This window comes from Canis lupus, chromosome 30 (genome assembly GCF_011100685.1).
Source record: "Canis lupus familiaris isolate Mischka breed German Shepherd chromosome 30, alternate assembly UU_Cfam_GSD_1.0, whole genome shotgun sequence".
Lineage (NCBI taxonomy): Eukaryota > Metazoa > Chordata > Mammalia > Carnivora > Canidae > Canis > Canis lupus.
In genome coordinates, this window is record NC_049251.1 from 29,835,451 (window position 1) to 29,856,681 (window position 21,231).

Sequence of the window (21,231 nt, forward strand, 5' to 3'; positions counted from 1 at the left end):
GATTTCATTTATTTACCTGACAGAGAGCACAAGCAGGGGGAATAGCAGAGAGAGAAGCAGATTCCCCACTGAGCAGGAAGTCAGAGGTGGGGCTCCATCCCAGGACCTGAGCTGAAGGCAGACACTTAACTGACTTAGCCACCCAGGTGCTCCTGAACCTTTCGAATTTTGTACCACAACCATGTGTTAGCCAAATAATAAATACTTTTATTTTTTAATTTATTTTTAAAGATTTTTAGAGAGAGAGAGAGGGCACAGGCATGCAAAAAAGCAGGAGGGAGGGGCAGAGGGAGAGGAAGAAGCAGGCTATCCACTGAGCAGGGAGCCCGAGGTGGGGCTGAACCAATAAACACTTTAAAATGTGTGTGTGTGTGTGTGTGTGTGTGTGCGCGCGCGCGGGCATCATTACATAGTAATACATGTGTACTCTTTCTTTTTATCTGCTGTGTTGTCCTCCAGTGCTCAGAGGGTGTTAGTTTATTTATTCTTAAAAATATTTTATTTGGGGCAGCCCTGGTGGCGCAGCGGTTTAGTGCCGCTTGCGGCCCAGAGTGTGATCCTGGAGACCCGGGATCGAGTCCCACGTCGGGCTCCCTGCATGGAGCCTGCTTCTCCCTCTGCCTGTGTCTATGCATCTCTCTCTCTGTGTGTGTCTCTCATGAATACATAAATAAAATCTTAAAATATATATATATATATAATTTATGTATTCATGAGAGACACACACAGTAACAGAGGCAGAGACACAGGCAGAGGGAGAAGCAGGCTCCACGCAGGGAGCCCGACGTGGGACTCGATCCGGGGTCTCCAGGGTCACGCCCTGGGCCGAAGGCGGCGCTAAGCTGTTGAGCCACCCGGGCTGCACGGTGTTAGTTTATTTACCAGGTATTGCATCTAGTGTTGAGGAGTTATGAGAAAAGGAGTATATAGGAGGGCCCTAAAGACAAAGCACAGGGGTAATGGAGCTGCCAAGCAAAGCATCAACAGAAAGGTCAACACATGCAGTGAGATTCGGGAGGCAATCTGGGGAAAGCAGCACGTGGAGAGGTACATCACAGAGGGCGTGCAAAAGGAACATGTGTGAAGGGAGTGTTTCAGGGTGTGTGCGGAGAACAGAGTGATGGAGGGAGGAATATGTTATGGGGGGAATGATGGGGTTGTCCATAGGAGGGGCTGCTGTGAACAATCTGTAGGAAAGACTTGATGGAGATGACAGAAATGAGTGTTGGGGGCGCGTCAGGAAAAAAGAGCGCAGAAATAATAAATGGAGGTTGGGGGAAAGAAGGCAGAGCTGTACAGTTGGGTAGGGCCATCACATAGCATGGACTTTCAGAACAGGTTGGATCTCAATCCGCCGCCCCCCCCCCCCCCCCCAGTAAACCAACATTTGTTAATTTTTAGAAATACCAAATGTATACTTAAGAGTTCTGACTTCTACATTTATTCAATAGCTGGAAACAGTTGTTTTTGGACTGTGCCCTTATTTCAGCCCCAGAAAACTGGGTCCCACGGTATACAGGGAGGAGATAGGAAGCGGTGAAGGGAGACGTGGGTGTGCAAATGCCCAAAGAAGCCCACAACCATGTGTTGGGACTGGAGGGTACAAAGTAGATGAACGGAGGCCTGTGATGACCTCGGGCAATCACTCAACCTCTCCGAGCTCGAGTTTCCTGACACACGGATGCGGCAAGGAGGTGGTGGCAGAGGACAGAGGCGACGTCTGCGAAGCGGGTGGGACAACGGAGAGCGCGGAGCAGGAGCGCAGACCGGAGCCACCGGGCAGGCGCGGGCACCTTCCGGGAGCCGCAGAGACGCGGGCCCAGACCCTTCCGGCGCCGCCGCGCTCCCGGGCTAGCGGCGCAAACCCTCGCGGCCGCCGCGGGGCTCGGCTGCGGGGCCTCGGCAGCCGGGCCCCCCACGCCCCGGCCCCCGTACCTGGCGGCGTGCAGCGCCCGCAGCGCCTCGCGGGCGAACCGGTCGGTGCCGAAGAAGAGCACCCGCCAGGGAGGCTTCTCTCGGACGCGGACGCCCCGGCCGTCCTCCCCGCCGGGGGACGCGCCGAGCCCGGCCAGCGCTCGCCACTGCGGGCTCGGCCTTGCGCCTGGACCGCCCCCCACCGGCCGGGGCCCCCAGCCGCGCCGCACCAGCACCCTCATCGCCTCCGCGGGCGCCCCGTCCTGCGCAGGCGCATCGAGGTGGGAGGGGGCGCGCGCGCTCGGCCGGAGGGGCGGGGCCGAGGAGAGCTGGTGGGCGGGGCCTGCTCGCGCTTGGGGGCGGGGCCTGCGTGGTTGGAGGCGGGACCCGCCTGTGTTGGAGCTCCTCCAGGAATCTGCAGGCTCGAGCCTCCCCATGATTATGATTTTTTTAAAATAATTTTTAAAAAATATTTTATTTATTTATTCATGAGAGACACAGGGAGAGGCAGAGACAGAGGGAGAAGCAGGCTCCATGCAGGGAGCCCGACGTGGGACTCGATCCTGGGAGTACAGGATCACGTCCTGGGTGGAAGGCAGATGCTCAACCGCTGAGTCACCCAGGCGTCCCTTAAATAATTTTTTAAAAAGATTTTATTACTTTATTCATGACACACACACACACACACACAAAGGCAGAGACACAAGTAGGCTCCATGCAGGGAGCCCAATGTGGGACTTGATCCCGGCACCCCAGGATCACGCCCTGGGCTGAAGGCAGGCGCTAAACCGCTGAGCCACCCAGGGATCCCCCTCCCCATGATTTTTATTGCATTTGTTTGCATGATTTAGCCAATCTCCTCAAAAGAACTCTTTTGGGAGCAAATCATGTGTTTTCAGACAATGAAATAAATTAGTAAAGTATATATTTACTGTAGACCACGCTTTGGCTAAGCATTTTATATCCATTATTTCAGTTACTCCTCATATCGAGCATACAAGATAGATATTATCACAACCATTTTATTGAAAAGAATCTGAGGCTCAGTGAAGTGAAGGGAATTACCTACTTAAGGTCCTAACAGCTAGTCCATGTTGCTCCGAAGTCTGTGGTCCTTACCATTTGGTTTTCATGGCGATTCTATGTACTAGGTAAGTCAAAGCCTCCATCTTGCACCTGAGGAAACTGAGGCTCAGTTACTTGCTCACAGTCATTCTGATGAATCTAAGGCCCCACTCTTGCCCCTATACTGTGGGTTCCCTCCCCCACAGAGGGATACCATAGGGGAGGTTTTCAGGGGGAAAAAAGCAGGGGAAGCATTCCCCAGAAGACCTGTAAGGAACTTTAGTGCTTAGGTTCTATATTCCAGAGGCCTACATAGTGACCTTCTCACATATGGTTACACATCTTGTGTATGGCTATAGAGTGGAGACTAGATCTCCTTTCTAGTCTTACTCTTACTGCATTTCCCCATCACACAGTGTTAGACCCAGTGACCCTGGGTCAGTCCTTTTTCCCAAATTATGAGTTCTGCACATTCCTGCTTCTGTGCCTTTGCTTGCTGTTCTTTTTTCCCCCTAAGATTTATTTTTATTTTAGAGAGAGAGCAAGAGAGCACACAAGCATGGAGAGGGGGAGGGGCAGCGAAGAGGGAGAGAAAGAGAGAATCTCAAGCAGATTCTATGCTAAGCATGGAGCCTGACGCAGGGCTTAATTCCACCACCCAGAGATCATGACCTGAGCTGAAACCAGAATCTATTGTCCCTCAGGTGCTCCTGCCTGTTGCTCTTTCTAGGCTGCCCTCCTCATATCATTTCTCTAAATGATATCCACTCTTTTTTCAGACTTTTATTTTTATTTATTCATAGACACAGAGAGAGAGAGAGAGAGAGAGAGAGAGAGAGAGAGGCAGAGACACAGACAGAGGGAGAAGCAGGCCCCATGCAGAGACCCCGACGTGGGACCCGATCCTGGGTCTCCAGGACCATGCCCTGGGCCAAAGGCAGCGCTAAAACCGCTGAGCCACCCGGACTGCCCTGGTATCCATTCTTCAATGCCAAGTTCAGATATCCTCCCAGAAGCCTGTGCTCTGTGGGAACCGCTGCTTCCACACAGTTTAGAATTACGGAAGGAAGTTGTCTGATTTTGCACACACATTGACAAATTCACCTGTGTGTTAAATAGACTTACTACTCATGGTAGTAAGTTAGGAATATATGGGGGAGTATACTTCCAAGCCCAGGAAAATCCATTGCTGGAACTACTATAAAGCACACAGAGAAGATGAAGATTCCAGCCCCTTATGGCAAGCAGTTTTAAGTAATAAGTTAAGATGTCCAGAAAGTACATCCAAGGGACTGGGCTGTAATATTACCCTGGTGCTCTGGTTTCCAGAAATTTCTCTCTACTGATGAATGAAGTATATATGTATGATGAATCAATGAAATTTCTCCAGGTTCTGAGTCCAGGTGACAAGGCAAGAGTAGGATCACTGACAGAGAGGAAGCCTGCTTGGTGCTGTGACGATGTTTCAGCTTTGAATGCTTAAAGATTGAAATGTTGAGAATCAAGTGGAGATGTTTGGTGGAAATCTTGAATGTAAAATTGACCTTAATATCTGGAGGGTGAGAAAGCTGATCTGGCATGAGAGGAAAAAGGAAGCATTCCCTCTTCCTGTTCTCCATCATCTCACCTTAATCCTGAATATGTGTGTATAATTTCTTTTCTTTTCTTTTCTTTTCTTTCTTTTTTTTTTTTTGTAAGAATTTATTTATTTGTTTGAGAGCGAGAACAAGAGTGAGCAGGAGCAGAGAGAAGGGAGAAGCAGATTCCCCACTGAGCAGGGACCAGATGTAGGACTGGATTCCAGGACCCCAGGATCCTGATCTGATCTGAAGGCAGACGCTTAACCTATTGAGCCACCCAGGTGCCCTGTGTGTATGATTTCTGAGGAGTGCAGAGGCCTGCCAGAGAGTCAACTTCTGTGTGTGTGATTAGCCCTTTTGGGCTGAGAGTCAAAAAGGAGGAGCAGCAAGAGCCCTGGGAAAGATGGAGCAGGAGCACAGGGAGGAGAGTGGTCAGAGCTCTAATTGGTAAAATGGCCAATGCCTGAATCCACAAGAATTTCCGAACATAATCTGGGAGACAATGCCACATGTGTCAGGAGAGGGTATGGTAGCATAGGCTGGTGCCAGCCAGGGTCAGGAACCGAACTATGGGGCGGCCTCGAGCAGCACTGTGAAAGGTCTTTTGGGAAGCAGTTTCATGTAATACCATCTCCTGCCTGTAGTTGCATCAGAAGTCCGCCAGGAGGTGCTGCTCACCAATATTTCCTGTCGTTGAATGTGATGGCCCATTCCCAAGCTCCAGCACTTTCCACTTGGATTCGCTGTCAGTGTTGTTTCTACCCTATGTGGTCTCAGTAGATGTCCCTCCGTAAGCTGTCCAGCTGCTCGGTAAAGCAGGACTGGGCTACAAGTCCACTCACTGGGGACAGACCGGGACAGGATGCCTCCCCACCTAACCCATCCTGTACCGGGTACAGGTGATGGCACAAATAGTAAGAAGGCTGTTCTATGTAGTAGGTTGTCTCTCAGTAGGAACCCAGGTGTCTTACCATCCTAAGTGAGAGCTTAAGAGGCAGGTTGTGCCCACAGGACTGGGTGACCTTGAGGAGAGATTCTGGAGAGATCAAACGTCATCTAATGGACGTTAGAGTCCCAGGAAGGGAAGGAAGCTGGATGTGGTAGTACAAGAATGAGAAGCAGCCTTAAGATAAGGAAGATTTCCCTTGCTGCTGATAAATAGTAAAACCAAGTGAAATATCAAAACAGATGTAAAGAGATCAAATCTTAAAATCTTTAGTTTCCCCCTGGGAAAAAAGCTGTACAATGTTAACAAAGGAGTATTTCTTTTTATAAAGTACATTTTCCTAGCTCTGTAAGGAAGATGATAAGATAATAATGTGGGGGCTCAATCTCATGACCCTGAGATCACAACCCCAGCTGAAACCAAGAGAGGGATACTCAACAGACTAAGCCATTCAGGTGCCGTGTATACTCCATTTTTTAAAAAGACTGTCTGATTTTATTACAAAGTAAGTAAAATGCCAACATAACATTTTAGCTCATGTAAGGCTTGGATTTATATTCTGATAAGCCCAATTAATTGAAATTTCCGAATTCTTTATACTTGTCTTACAGGCCGTTGAAATCATTACTTATACAAAAAATATAAGATTATGTACATATAAGCATGAGGCCTCAACCAAATTTAATTATAATAACTAGTGTAGTATGTAAACTTCATGCAATGTTGTAAACCATATGGAACCACAGAATTACATTGCTTGCATTACCTGAGTAAAATTTAGCCTGTGTATTTAATACCAACAGTGATTAATTTAATATTGAATGTCAATTTGAGTAATAATTCTAAGATAACTAACTTTAAGTGTTTAGACATATTAATTTAATTAATAAATGATATTTGGTTGTCTGACAAAAAATTAAGAAATTAAAAGGAGTAGCATGGAAACAGTACGAGTACTTGGAGATTGCACAATACTTTTTATAACCAGTCACTAAAAGACCAAATAAATGTACGATTCCACCTATATGAAATGTCCAGAATAGGCAAATCTATAGAGGCAGAAAATAGGGCAAGGGTGGATGTTGGTAGAAATGAGGGATTCTTGGGGTGCTTGAGTGAGTCAGTTAAGTGACCAGTGATTTCGGCTCAGGTCATGACCCCAGGGTCCTGGGATTGAGCCCACGTTCGGCTTTATGCTCACTGGGGAGTTTGCTTGAGATTCTCCCCCCCTCCCTCCCTCATTTGCTCGCTGTCTCTCTCAAATAAATAAATCTTTACAAAAAAAAGAAATGAGGGGTGCCTGCCAATTAGCACAAAGTTCCTTTTGGGATTGATGCACTTTGAAACTGATTGTGATGATGGTTGCACAACTCTAAGAACATACTAAAAGCTACTGACGTACACTTTAAATGAGTGAATTGTGTGCTATGTAAATTATATCCCAATAAACTTGTTTAAAAGTTATATTTTTATTTACTCTTATCCATACAAAGTGTACTTCTTTTTTTTTTTTTAAGATTTTTTAATTTATTTACTCATGAGAGACACACAGAGAGAGAGAGGCAGAGATGCAGGCAGAGACACAGGCAGAGGGAGAAGCAGGCTCCATGCAGGGAGCCCGATGTGGGACTCAATCCTGGGACTCCAGGATCACGCCGTGGGCCGAAGGCAGGCGCTAAACCACTGAGCCGCCCAGGGATCCTCCAAAATGTACTTCTTTCCTCACAGTCAAGTTACAAGAATAAAATTATTGTAGTAAAAAAAAAATTTTTTTTAATTATTGTAGTAAAAAGTATCTTAAGAGACTTCACAAGTCTAATTTTATTTTTTAAACCAAAATTTAGGGGCATCTGGGTGGCTCAGTTGGTTAAGCATCTGCCTTTAGCTCAGGTCATGATCCCAGAGTCCTGAGATCGAGCACCACATCAGGCTCCCTTCTCAGCGGGATGTCTGCTTCTTCCTCTCTTTCGTCTCCTCCCCCTCTGCTCAAGCTTTGTCTCCCTGTCTCTCAAATAAATAAATAAAATCTTTTTAAAATTTTTAAAGCTTTGGGCAGCCCCGGTGGCTTAGCGGTTTAGCGCCACCTACAGCCCAGGGCGTGATCCTGGAGTCCCAGGATCGAGTCCCACATCAGGCTCCCTGCATGGAGCCTGCTTCTCCCTCTGCCTGTGTCTCTGCCTCTCTCTCTCCTCTCTGTGTATTCTCATGAATAAATAAATAAAATCTTAAAAATTTTTTAAAGCTTTGAATAATGTTGTACCTAACATTATTTAGTACATTTATTTAAAAAATATATAATGAGATATTAAAATTAGTTAAATAATTGGGAAGCATATATATAATAGGATATTAATATAACTCCACTTTATACACTGATCACATGTCTGATCGTGTGTGTACAGTCTATAAGTCATCTGAGGTAGTGAAATACAATTTTATTTTTCTTCTGCATAAATGACAGAAGCTTTTTGCTGTAACTTCCAAAATGTAGACTATTAAAAGAACCCATTAACTTCCAGGGAACTTTTGGAAATACATAGTCTGCAAACAGCTATAAGCAAATAAACAAAATGACAAGAGATTCCTTATTTCTTTTATGGAAATGATACTATAAGCCCTCCAAGGAAATGGCTTACGGATCATAACCTTCCAGGTAGAAAAGGCTGCCACTTCCAGGCAGGCCAGAAACATTGACAACCTTCAGGGAGATTGACCAAATCTGGTGAGGTGGTTTCTGGCCTCAGAGCAAACGTGCTGATAAGGTCAGTAGAAAGCATATCTGGCACCATGGAAAGAATGGAAACTTACCCCTGGGGCTTTATACAATTTACAGGGAAAAGTTAACTTTCTGCCTCTAATTTTGTGGCTCTAATTTTGCTTACTGTTCAGCAAGGTCTTTGCACATTTATAGATGCCTCTTTTTAGAACTCTGAATTAAAACATGACACATAGAATAACACTTACATGATTCAGATTCATAAGCTGCATGAAATTGTTACCACCAGACTGAATCACCATACAATATTCCTTTGGAAACTCTTCCCAAATATAGGAAGCTTGTTAAAAGGAATAATATTAATGTGGATATGAATACTTCTGACAATGATGATTATGTATGTTTTGTATGTCTACTTGCCTCCGTTTTTAAAAAAGATTTTTATTTTATTTATTCATGAGAGACACAGAGAGAGAGGCAGAGACATAGGCAGAGGGAGGAGCAAGCTTCCTGCGGAGAGCCCCATGCGGGACTTGATACCAGGACCCCTGGATCATGCCCTGAGACGAAGGTAGATGCTCAAACACTGAGCCATCTAGGCATCCCTACTTGCCTCCATTTAAAAAAAAAAATGTAAAAAGTGATCAAGCAGGCATGACATTTAATTAACATAAAGAGACAGCCAATTTTTTTGACAGATCTTTAAAAATAATCTGAGCCAAAAGGAGAGGCTTCAAAAGAAAAATTGTCCCAAACCTAATTAATCAAGGACAGAACTTTTCTTCTTTTTAAATAATTTCACAACTTCCTTCTGGAAAGAAATTATGATTCCTCATCAAAATGTGTAGACAATTTTCTGCTAAATTTAAGACAAGATTTGTTCTAGAAAACTAGTCACCCACCCACCCAACTGACACCAGTCAAGAGTCTTAGTGACCCTTTAATCAACAGTCTTCTTTTTAAAAAAATCTAGTCTGACAATGATTATCTAACCATTCACCAAAAGTGAATTTTTTTTTAAAGATTTTATTTTATTTATTCATGAGAGGCAGAGAGAGAGAGAGAGAGGCAGAGACACAGGCAGAGGGAGAAGCAGGCTCCATGCAGGGAGCCCAACGTGGGACTCAATCCCCAGGATCACACCCTGGGCTGAAGGCCGTGCTAAACCGCTGAGCCACCCGGGCCTGCCCCAAAAGTGAATTTTTAAACTAGGACTACCAGAGGCGTTTTCCCTTATAGCAAGATTGTAATAAAACTAAATGGTCCTAACTAAATTATCAGAAATGTTTTCTTTAATGCTGGTCAGCTGTATGCTGCGGAGTTCCCCCCCAAAGAATGCTTACTGGCTTGCCAAAGGTGATAACAACAAAATTCAGACAGATTAATACACAATGCTTCCTTTCCAAGTGGTCAGGGACACACCCCTCACGTTATTTAGCAATTCATTTTCAAATGAAGCTATTCAGATTGCTGTGTATGGGAATGATTAAACTTCCCATGTCTCATAAAATGAAAGGCCGAGAGACTCTGATTTGATTTTACTCTTGGACTTTGATTTAGTCAGAAGATAATCGGTTATACTGTAACCAGGTGCAAAGGGTCAAAGACATAGAAATGAGGATTATAAAGAGGGTCAACGATATAGAAAGTATCAAATGCTGTAGCTAAGTTGAAAGTGGTGACTGCCCAGTGTCCTTGCTTGGAGAAAGTACATACTTCGTTCCATTGCTACACACCAGTCTCTTCCTCCAACTTCCAATACTTTGCAAAGTTCCTAAAATGCTTCTGGCAAGATATAGGTCTGTTGAAAAAGGATTTGCTCCCTGAGATCATTTTAGTTCAGGATAAAGATTGCTTCCCTTCGGATACCTGTCTCTCTTTTCAACCACTCTCTTACAGATGGAGGCATCAAGTCAGTGCTTAAGCATCATTAATTTTGGACTTAATTGCCCTACCTTTTCCAAAAATGCCCACACTAATTCTACTCTACATTTCTTTCCTCTGGGTTTTTTTTTTTTTTTTAAGATTTTATTTATTTATTCATGAGAGACAGAGAGAGACAGAGGGAGAAGCAGGCTCCATGCAGGGAGCCGGATGTGGGACTCGATCCCGGGACTCCAGGATCATGTCCTGGGCCAAAGGCAGGTGCTAAACTGCTGAGCCACCCGGGAATCCTCTCCTCTGGGTTTAATATAAAAATTGGCCCGTAGGAAAAAAAAATACCTGGTTCCATTGGTACCATAATTTGACCCCTACCCGGTTCTTGGCCAGTTAGATTTTTCTAAATCATCTTAAACAGTGTTGCAGTAAATATCTTTGTCCGTCTGTCTCTGCTCCCCTGTGCTGTCATTTCCTTACATCATCATCTTTAGATTTCTTTTCGGTGTTTAGGAAGTTTTTCTCTACTGAGAAGAGAATGTGCTACTATCAGGAAATTGCCAGAATTATTTTTGAAACGGAATCATTAGGTTGGCTTCTGACTGTAAGTGATGTTTGTGAAAATGAAGGTGAGAACAGATGGCTAGCCAAGGGCTTGTCCGCCCCTCCTGGCATCAGCTGATGATGGATGGCCCACCCTAAGGAGCAGAACAGCCTGAGCTGGACGTACACATGCAGCAGGCTCTACCACCTTGAAGCCTCTGCTGGCTGTCAGCCCAGCAGGCATTGCAGAGGCAGGCGGCTGAGAAGCAGAAAGATGCTTCTCTTTAGACCCTGGAGTTCTGGCCAGACCTCCACCCAGCACCTTACTCCTGGGCTGAGATTAAAGTGCCCTGAGCTGAGGAGTCAAGACCCTGGACAGCCCAGGGGGTATTTCCCTAACTTCACCACCCATTGTTCTTAGGAAAAGAGATCTCCTTCATGTTGGGTTTTTAACCTTTTCTTTTTTTTTAAACAGAAAAACTAACTAGTTGGACCCAGGGGAATATCTCCTGAGTTTAAAAGACCTGGGTTTTGTCAACACATGATTGGCCCCTTCTGATAATAGTTTCTAAAATACCTTTCCTTTTTACTTCTCTTTGAAGCTTATGTATAATTAGATAAGAAAAAGAGGTGCAGGTGACTGGCTTAAGGGCACATGGCTGATTGCAGCGAGGATGAACAGGACTAGAACTTAGTTCTTCTGATGCTACGGTATTCCCCTACTTAACAGTTTTGGGGCACAACTAATGTATGTATCAGTTACAGTACTGGCTAAATTTTTGTAACAAAGAGATCCCAATCATATCAAAGTTTACTTCTCTCACATATAGCCCTCCAGAGGTAGACAGGTAGTCAAGGGCAGGTAGGCTGCTCTCCTCCATAAGGTCATTCAGGGACCCAGATTCTTTTATCTTGTCTGGGTCACGAGCTCTCTCTGAAAAGGGCCAAATGGTAAACATTTAGGCTTTGTAGGCCATACCATCATTGTCCCAACAGCTTGATTCTGCTAATGTAGTATGAAAGCAGCCATAGACATTACACAAGCAAATAGCATGGCCATGTTCCAAGAAAACTTGACTTACAAAATAGGCTGCAGGTCAGATTTGGCTCATGGGTTGTAATGTAATGACTTCTAGCCTCAGATGTCCTTTTCACCATTGGATTTGTGTTCCAGACGGAGGAAAGAAGTGGATGGGTTGAAATTTTTCTTCTAAAAACAATAACCAGGGGTGAAAGAAGTAGATGGGTTGAACTTTGTCTTCTAAAAACAAGAACCACAGGCAGCCTGGGTGGCTCAGTGCTTTAGCGATGCCTTCAGCCCAGGGTGTAATCCTGGAGACCCGGGATCGAGTCCCATGTTGGGCTCCCTGCATGGAGCCTGCTTCTCCCTCTGCCTGTGTCTCTGCCTGTGTGTGTGTGTGTGTGTGTGTGTGTGTGTGTGTGTATGTGTGTGTCCCTTATGGATAAATAAATAAAATCTTAAAAAAAAAAAAAAAAGTCAGGATAGTGGTTGCCTTTGTTGGGGGGATAGTGCCCAGAGATGGACGTAAGTCTACCTCTGAGTTCTGGCAATGTTCTATTTCTTGATCTGGATGGTGAGGGTTTCACACATGGGTGTATTCATGTGAAAATTCTCTAAGCCATAGCTTAATATTCATGTACTTTTCTATATGCATGTTCTTTTTTTTTCTATATGTATGTTCTACTTCAGTAAAAAAAAAAGAAGTTTACAAAATTTGCAAAAAAAGAAAAATGATTCAGAAGTATCATACTACTTCTCTCATTACTTGGGCTGAGGCAGGCTCCTCTGAAAGGGGACACAGGGCCCTCTGAGGGCATTCCTCAAAGGCGGACAGAGAAGATCTGGGAGGATTGGGGTCAAGGAGTCACTTCAGGCACCCACACTGAAGTGGCTATCCAGCTCACAGTTGTGGTTCTCCCATGGGCATGAGATTTGAGCCATCCATGGTACCTCACTTTCTGGTCATGATAACTGATCCCAAAACATGGGTACATGATCCAGGCCAGGACAAATGGAGTCCTTTCTCAGGAATTGCCAAACTGAGGAAAGGGACCCCTTTCCTTTCAGCTATAAAGATGTGAGCCTGGATTTCCTGCAGCCTGGTCCAGGTTCCTGGAGATGGCTAGACTTCGGGAATGATCCTGATATCCAGAAAGAAGCAAGGAGAGAGCAGGAGAAAGAGCTAAGGATCTTCAGGCTCTTGGTTCCAGCTATCCCAAAGGTCAGCTCCACCCTGCTCTTCCCAGTTATAGGAGCCAATAAATTCCTTTTGAATTCCTTTGATGTTTAAGAGAATTAGTGTTGAGCTCCTCTCTCATGAAAACTCTCAGCTGCCTTTCTCCCCAAAATGCACCCTGGATCAGACCACTTCTTATCATCCCCACAATCCTTTTTTAAGATTTTATTTATTTATTCATGAGAGACACAGAAAGAGAGGCAAAGACACAGGCAGAGGGAGGAGAAGCAGACTCTGTGCAAGGAGCCCAATGTGGGACTCGATCCTAGGAATCTGGGATCACACCCTGAGCCAAAGGCAGACGCTCAACCACTGAGCCACCCAGGCATCCCTCATCCCCACAATCCTGACCCAAACTACCACTGTCTCTTGGCTGGATGAATGCAAGTCTCCCAGCTCCTTTCTTGCTCTTTTACAATCCGTTCTTCACCCCAGCAGGCCAAGTGATCTTAGATAAATATCAGTCAGACCACATCACTTCCTGCTTAGTGATTTCTCATTACATCCTAACTCATCCTGTTTTATAAGGCCTTGCATAATCTGCTTCTGTCTTTCCTCCAACTTTATCTCCTGGCACTTTCCTTAATCACTAGCTCCTTTGCTCCCTCCCTCTTTTTTCTCAAACTCATTAAGATCATTAAATCTTCGGTGCCTTTGCACCCCCTATCCCAGATCTTTTGGGTTTTGGTATAGTAATACAGTAGTCACATTTCCCCTGCCCCATCTCTCTGTATATCATTTTGTTTAAATTATTCACAGGAATTGTCACTAGCTGCAATTATCTTATGTTTTTGCTGACTCTTTTGTTGCTTGTATCCCCCTCCTAGAGTGTGAGCTCCAAGAGAGCAGTATCCTTGCCTGCATGTTTGCCAGGCATCCATACAATAGGTGCTTGGGTACTATTTATTGAGTGAATGAATGAGTTACAAAATGACGTTGGGCTGGAGAACCTCAGACTGAGGTTCACTGTGGGGTCTCCTTTCCTCTGCACCATGCTGCATTCCACACTGTTAATCAGTATTAACTCGTAAAGGAACTTGGACCTCTTACTTGGCTTCACTTGACCTGTTTGCTCATTTGCGAAATGGGAACTCCTTGCTGACCCAACTCCAAAGGTTGCTGGAGATGCAAGGAGCCAGTGGGTGGAAAAGTCCAGAAGAGCCCACCGACAATCAGAATTGCACGGATCTGGGCACCTGGGTGGCTCAGTGGTTGAGCATTTGCCTTTGGCTCAGGGCGTGATCCTGGGGTCCTGGGATCGGGTCCCGCATCAGGCTCCTCGCAGGGAGCCTGCTTCTCCCTCTGCCTGTGTCTCTGCCTCTCTCTGTATGTCTCTCATAAATAAATAAAATCTTATTTAAAAAATGAAAGAATCGAACAGATCTGGCCTTGCTCTGCTTCTCCACCAAGTCCTTCCCCCACATGATCCTATTCAACCTAGCCTGTGGAACTCCTCCTCTCCGGGTCACTCACGGCCTCCCTTGCTTTGCCTTCCCCCACCCTTGGCCCTCAAAAGGTCTTATTTTACAGCTCCTTGTAGAGAATTTACACAAGGCCATGAACTTCACTGTGAGAAAGCACAGGCTATAAAAGGCCAGGCTTGGCTCCTTGTGCCATGGTTAAATATTGATCATAGCAGGAAACAGAGGCCTGGGGTGGACAGACCACATATTCCCCCACAACAGTGGACCTCCCAGACCGGGGGTCCTCCCCAGCCCACTCTCTAGGCTGGTGAGAGGATCTAGATGTTTTTTCTTTACTTGAGGCCAACATATAAGGAAAGCATGGAGCTCCTGGTTCTTTCAGATCCTGAAAGTCACATGGAGCCAGTTTGTCATCTGAGGCCACTCACTCAAGAGGTCATTCACCCTGGAGTGACGGAGGAGGTTCCAGGCCTGGGCGTGTGCCAAGGGCGTGTGCCAGAGCTACCAGATGGGCTCCACTGACACAGGCTCTGGAGCACGGCCCCACAGGGCTCAGGTACAGAGACCCCTTGGCACTCCTGTGAGAGAAGGACCCAGAAACTAGTGCTGCTCCTAACAGCAGATCAAGGCACGACCCAGAAGCGGGATCCAGGGTGAGTGTCTTCAACCTCCCATGGGGATGGGCGGCTCAGGATCTTTGGCAGGAATGCCAGCCTAGCGGCAGATGGATGGTGAAGCCCTGTATAAAACGCAGGACTCTCCCAAAGCGGCCTAAGGAGACATGACAGCTAAATGCAATGTGATATCCTGGATGGGACCCTGGAATAGGAAAAGGACAATAATGGAAAAATCAAAGCCAAATGAATCGTGAAGTTTGGTTAATAATTTTTCAATAGCAGGTATATTAATATGATGCTCACTGTAGAAGGAAACTGATTAGGTGCTCTGAAGGAAATGTGTCCTTTGTTCCTGTGGCATCTAACACAACCAGGGAGGGCTGACGCTCAGTTCAAGTCATGCTATCATTTTGTCTTTTTGTTTGTTGGTGTATGTTGATTATAACAATATTATACAATTTAAAACACACCTTCTGGGGATCCCTGGGTGGCGCAGCGGTTTGGCACCTGCCTTTGGCCCAGGGTGCGATCCTGGAGACCCGGGATCGAGTCCCACATTGGGCTCCCTGTGCATGGAGCCTGCTTCTCCCTCTGCCTGTGTCTCTGCCTCTCTCTCTCTCTGTGCGACTACCATAAATAAATAAAAAATTAAAAAATAAAATAAAATAAAATAAAACACACCTTCTGCTGTGGACATCAGCCACATGCAAATTTGTACACTTTTCTGATTAGTTCCAATACCACTCTGTCCTGCTCACTGTAGCTTTATTTTTTTTTTAAGATTTTATTTATTTATTCATGATAGACAAAGAGAGAGAGAGAGAGGGGCAGAGATACAGGCAGAAGGAGAAGCAGGCTCCATGCCAGGAGCCCGACACGGGACTCGATCCAGAGACTCCAGGATCACGCCCTGGGCCAAAGGCAGGCGCCAAACCTCTGAGCCACCCAGGGATCCCCTCACTGTAGCTTTAGAGTAGGTCTTGTAGTTGGGTAGCATCGGTCCTCTGACTTTGCTCCTCTTCTTCAATATTGTTGACTATTCTGGGTCTTTTGCCCCTGTCCATCTGTATAAACTCTAGAGCCAGTTTGTCCATATCCATAAAATAACTTGCTGGGATTTTTGATTGGTATTACCCTGGATCTATAGATCAAGCTGGGAAGAATTGACATCTTATTAGTTCTATTCATTAAACAACCCCTATTGGAACTGTTGTCTCAAAAGGTAAATATAATATATACGAGCATTAAAAATACACACAAATACATCAAATATATATTTAAAATATACATACATTAAAATATAATTACATGTATTGTTTTCATGAAGATAATGTATACTCATGAGAAACGTATGTAATACAGAAATGTTCAAAGTGAACGTCTCACATGTTTAGACCCCATCCTACTTCCCCGGGGGGGAGTGAGTGTTGAGGATCTTGACCTTCACACTCTTTTCTCTATGGATCTGGGGGGGTCTGCATATGTGACATAAGTCTATGGCCAATGTTACTAATTAATCCAGACACTCCTGCGTCTGAGACTGAACAGAAAATCACAACCCCTTTTAGCAAGTGCTCTGGACAGACAGTTGGAGCTGGAATAGCAAATCACGTAGATTAGCCATTCCTGTAACTTTGTCCTTCCATTAGTCGACATATATTCAGTAAGTAATGAGTAAGTAGGTAGTATGCATCCAAGTCCCAGAAAGCATAAAAAAGATCTTTCTTTTTCCCTGAACTTCCATCTCTATCTTGACACACAAATGATCATTCATATACAAAAAACTTAGCTCAGTGTTATATTTGTGTCAAAATATTTTCCCTCAAAGTCTGACGCTTCTTCAGTTTTCTCAGAGTATTTAGAGTTGGAAAAAAACTCTGATGTCAATCCTTTTATTAGTACTTTGCTTTTCTGTTTGGCTGTTTGCCATCCAGCTGTTTTGGGATGTTCCTGGCTGAGCATCCAGAGGCTACTACAGAAGACAATGTCAGAGTAGGGGCACTTGCGATTGCCTTGGGGACCCTCCTGTTCTCTCTGCATTTGTCATTGTTAGTAGTGCCACCATGTTTTCATGATTGGTCTGTTCAAAACCCCTCTCCTGTTTCATTTCTTAAGTTACTCTCATTTTCATTCCTGCTCCCTTTTTCCTCTTCCCCCAGAGATAAGTATCCTAATGTGCGTAATGTGTATCTTTCTTTAAAATATGTTTTTGTAAAATATGTATTACGTGCATATTTTGAATTTTCATAAATGCTATGGCATGCTCCCTTATGATCGAGGATAATTTTTGGGGGGATATATATATATACACACACACTCAGGAGCAGGATTGCTGTGTCGTGGGGGGTGTATACTTACTTTGGCTGATTTGCTCTTAGGATGGCTGCCTGTCTACACTCCCTCTGTTAATGCCTGGGGCTATAGCCCCAGAGCCCCAGCAAGTCCCAGCCTTAGCTACCTTTCAAACCAAGTCCATCTAATAGATGCCAAGTATTATTTCATTTTTGTTTTAATTTTCATTCTTTTGATTTCCAAAGAAATTGATCCTTTCTTCATATGCTTACTAGCCTATGAAGGGTTTCCTATTTTGTGAATCGCTTGTTTACATCCTTTACCTTTTTTTTAGGGTTCCTGTCTTTTTTTTTCTTGTTAATTTGCAAGAATTCTTTGAATACTCTAGATATCAGTCTTTTCTTGATTTTGAGCATTGTAAGTATCTTATCCCAACCAGAAATGTGTTTGTTACTTGATTGATGGTATTCTTCATTGAATGGATAATCTTTTTTATATAATCAAATTCGTCAGTTTTTTAATTGAATGATTTGAGTTTTTATGGTTTTGTTTAAGAAGTCCTACTCCACTTCTATTAACTTTATGTTTTCCTCTTATATTTAGGTCTTTAATTTTGGAGTCTGTTTTGGTTTGCTATTCGTTAGATGTGCATCATCCAGTCTTCCTTTTCTTCATACAGTGAGCTAGTTTCCCTGACACAGTCTGCTAAACAATTCCTCCTTTCCCTACTGGTTATTAGAGCTACCTTTATTGTGTATCCAGTTTCCATGTGAACATGGGTCTCTATGAAATATCTGTTCTGATTCCTTGGTATAGTGATTTGGTCTTGTGTCAAAACCACCTTTTTAATCACTGTCTCTCAACCTCTACTGGGACCAGTTCCTCCTCTTAGTCTTTTTTTTTTTTTTTTTTTTTTAAGATTTACTAGCTACTTTTGTGTGTTTACTTTTTCTATGTAAACATTAGAATAAGCTCATCAAGGTCCTCAAAAAATCTAATAGAATTTTGATTGTGACTGTATGGGATTATTAATTTGGAGATAATTGACATGTTCATAGTATATATCCTATCCAAAAACATAGATGTCTTTCCATTTATTCAGACCACCTATTTTTTTCCTCTGTAGAGGTCTTTCGTATGCTTGGATAAGTTTATCTAGATGATTTATGGCTTTGATGCGATCTTGAATGATATCCTATTTTTATTTAATTTTCCAGTTTCACTACTAATGTGAGAAATGCTATTGACCTTGTATACAGCAACAAATGTATAAATGTAGAAGCAGTAAATGCTTCTGTTAGTTCTAATTGTATATCTTTCTAGGTAGATGATCTTGTCATCTGAGAGTTACAAGTCTCAACTCTTTCTTATCAAATCTCACACTTCATTTAATTGAATATATATTACATAAAATATTGTGTAAATTTAAGGTGTACAATATGTTACTTTGATACATTTCTATATTGGAATATGATTGTCTTGTAGCTATGGTTATCACATTACATAATTACAGTATGATATTGTCTATTTTCATTATATTATGCATTAGATGACTATGGCTTATTTGCTATTAGTTGCAAATTTGTACCTTTAAACAATATAAAGCTTATCTTCCCAACTCCCATTTCCTGACAACCACCATTCACTCCATTGTTCTTACAAATCTGACTTTTTTTTTAAGATCCCACATAAAAGCAGAATCATACAATTGTCTTTCTTTGTCTGATTTATCTTATTTAGTATAATGTACTCCAGGTCCATCCATCTGGTCATAAATGCCAGGATATCCTCCTTTCTCATGGCTGAATAATATTCCACTGTGTATGTACAACACATCTTTTTCATCCATTGGTCTGTCAGTGGGCACCCAGGCTGCCCTCGTATCCTGCCTATTGTGAACAACGCTGGAAAAACATGGGAGTGCATATACTTCTTCAAAATATGTTTTATTTTCCTTTGCATATATTTACCCAGTGGTCAAATTGCTGGATCATATGATAGATCTAGATTTAATTTTTTGGGGAAACTCCATGTTGTTTCCCATACTGTTTGAACCATTATACATTTCCACCAACAGTATATGCCAGTTTCCTTTTCGCCACATCCTCCCAGCACCTGTTGTCTCTTGTCTTCTTGATGACAGCCATTCCAATGGGTATAAGGTGGTATCTCACTGTGCTTCTGATTCACATTTCCCTTCTGATGCGTGATATTGAGCATCCTTTCATGTGCCTGTTGGCCATTTTGATGTCCTCTTTGGAAAAATGTCTATTTTGTCCTGCCAATTTTTAAATCAGATTGTTTTGTTGTTTTTATTATGTTGTATGAGTTCTTTATATATTTTGGATGTTAACCCCTTATACGGTTTGCAAAAATTTTCACCATTCTATAGGCTTTTTTATTTTGTTGATTTTTTCTTTCATTGTATGGAAGCTTTGGAGTTTTATATAATCCCATTTGCTAATTTACACTTACTTCTTCTTCTTTCCTTACTGGGACCTCTAGGACTTATTATAATGGTCAAATTCAGCCAGCAAATTGTTGCCTTGCCATCTTAAAGGGAACGCATTTAAAGCTTCTCCATTAACTATAAGGTTTTCTGTAGGATTTTTATGTTGCCTAGACCAAACTGAAGAGGTTTTCCTTCTACTTCAAGTTTGCTATGAGTTTTTTAAGATTTTATTTATTTATTCATGAGAGACACACACACAGAGAGAGAGAGAGAGACAGAGACACAGGCAGAGGGAGAAGCAGGCCCCATGCAGGGAGCCCGGGTCTCCAGGATCAGGCCCTCGGCTGAAGGCAGCGCTAAACCGCTGAGCCACCCGGGGCTGCCCTATGAGTTTTTATCATACATATCAATCATATGGTTTTTTTCCCCCTTAGCCTATTAATGTAGTAAGTCATACTGATATAGTTTCTGATGTCAAACTGTCCTTCCATTCCTCGTGTTTAAGTTCCTTGGTAATGCTTTTTTAAATACATTGTTGAATTTGAGTAACTACTTTATTTAGGATTTTTGTGTCTACTTTCATAAGTGAATGGGCCTATTATCTTCTCTTCTTGCATGGCCCTCATCTAGTTTTGAAACCAGTGTTAGAAGAGCAATCCAGTTAGTGCTGTCTATTTTGAGGGACTTCTGTAAAATAAGAATCAATTGCTTATTAAAAGTTTATTAAAACTCATGATTAAAGCCATGTAGGCCTAGGTTTTATTTTTTGGAGAGGAGGACTTGGCTTATCATTTTAATTTCTTTTTTCTTAATAAGATTTTTTTCCTAAAGATTCTATTTATTTACCTGACATAAGGAGAGAGAGCACAAGTAGGGGGAGTGGCAGAGGAAGGGGGAGAGGCAGGCTCCTCGCTGAGCAGAGAGTCCTATGTAGGACCCCAAGATCATGACCTGAGCTGAAGGCAGATACTTATGAGACTGAGCCACCCAGATGCCCCTCAATTTCTTTATTATTTAGAAGTTTTCAAGTATCTTCCTTGAATAATTTTGATATTTTCTGTTTTTCTAGAAATTCATCCATTTCATCTAGTTTGTCAAGTCTCTTAGCATATAGTTCAAAATACATTTTTATATTTCGAAATCTCTGGTCTTTTTTTTTTTTTTCTTGGTCCTATATTTTATTTGCATCTTCTTTTTCTGGGTCAATCTTGCCAGAGATTTATTTACTAATATATTTTTTAAACCAGCTTTTGGTTTTGTTCATCATGTCCATTTCTCCCCTTGATTTCTGCCTCTATTTTTTTTTTTATTATTTCCTTTTTTGTTCTTCAGAGGACCCAAAGATTTGCCTAGACAAATTAACCAGAGGCAGAGCCAGATAAGGGGCCAGCTTCTCATAGCCCAAAGTTCACTTCCGATGGCTTGCTATCATCAAGCTGGGAGCCCAGAGCAGTTGGGAGAATCAGCGCCATGGCCTGGTCTCGGCCTGGGAACAGACCTGGCTGTGTCATAAAGTAGCCTCATGAGGCCACTGAGCACTTGAAAT

At 43.2% G+C, this 21,231-nt stretch overlaps 2 protein-coding genes across 5 annotated transcripts in view; one reads left to right on the forward strand and one right to left on the reverse strand.

The window, feature by feature from the left end:
* MTFMT (mitochondrial methionyl-tRNA formyltransferase) overlaps window positions 1–2,169 on the reverse strand; it is a 27,020-nt gene extending 24,851 nt beyond the window's left edge. For both annotated transcript variants that reach the window (XM_038580712.1, XM_038580713.1), the window contains exon 1: window positions 1,936–2,169. In XM_038580712.1, coding sequence (XP_038436640.1) covers window positions 1,936–2,156 — 221 coding nt within the window. In that variant the 5' untranslated portion in view covers window positions 2,157–2,169. The remainder of the gene's footprint in view (window positions 1–1,935) is intronic.
* The window catches only part of SLC51B (solute carrier family 51 subunit beta), a 23,150-nt gene continuing 3,989 nt past the window's right edge, over window positions 2,071–21,231 (forward strand). The window contains exon 1 of one of the 3 annotated variants that reach the window (XM_038580722.1): window positions 2,071–2,195. The gene's annotated coding sequence lies outside the window, so the exon portion shown is untranslated. Of the gene's footprint in view, window positions 2,196–12,741; window positions 12,886–14,551; window positions 14,978–21,231 lie in introns of those variants that run through there. The other 2 variants (XM_038580721.1, XM_038580720.1) reach the window with 2 other exon arrangements.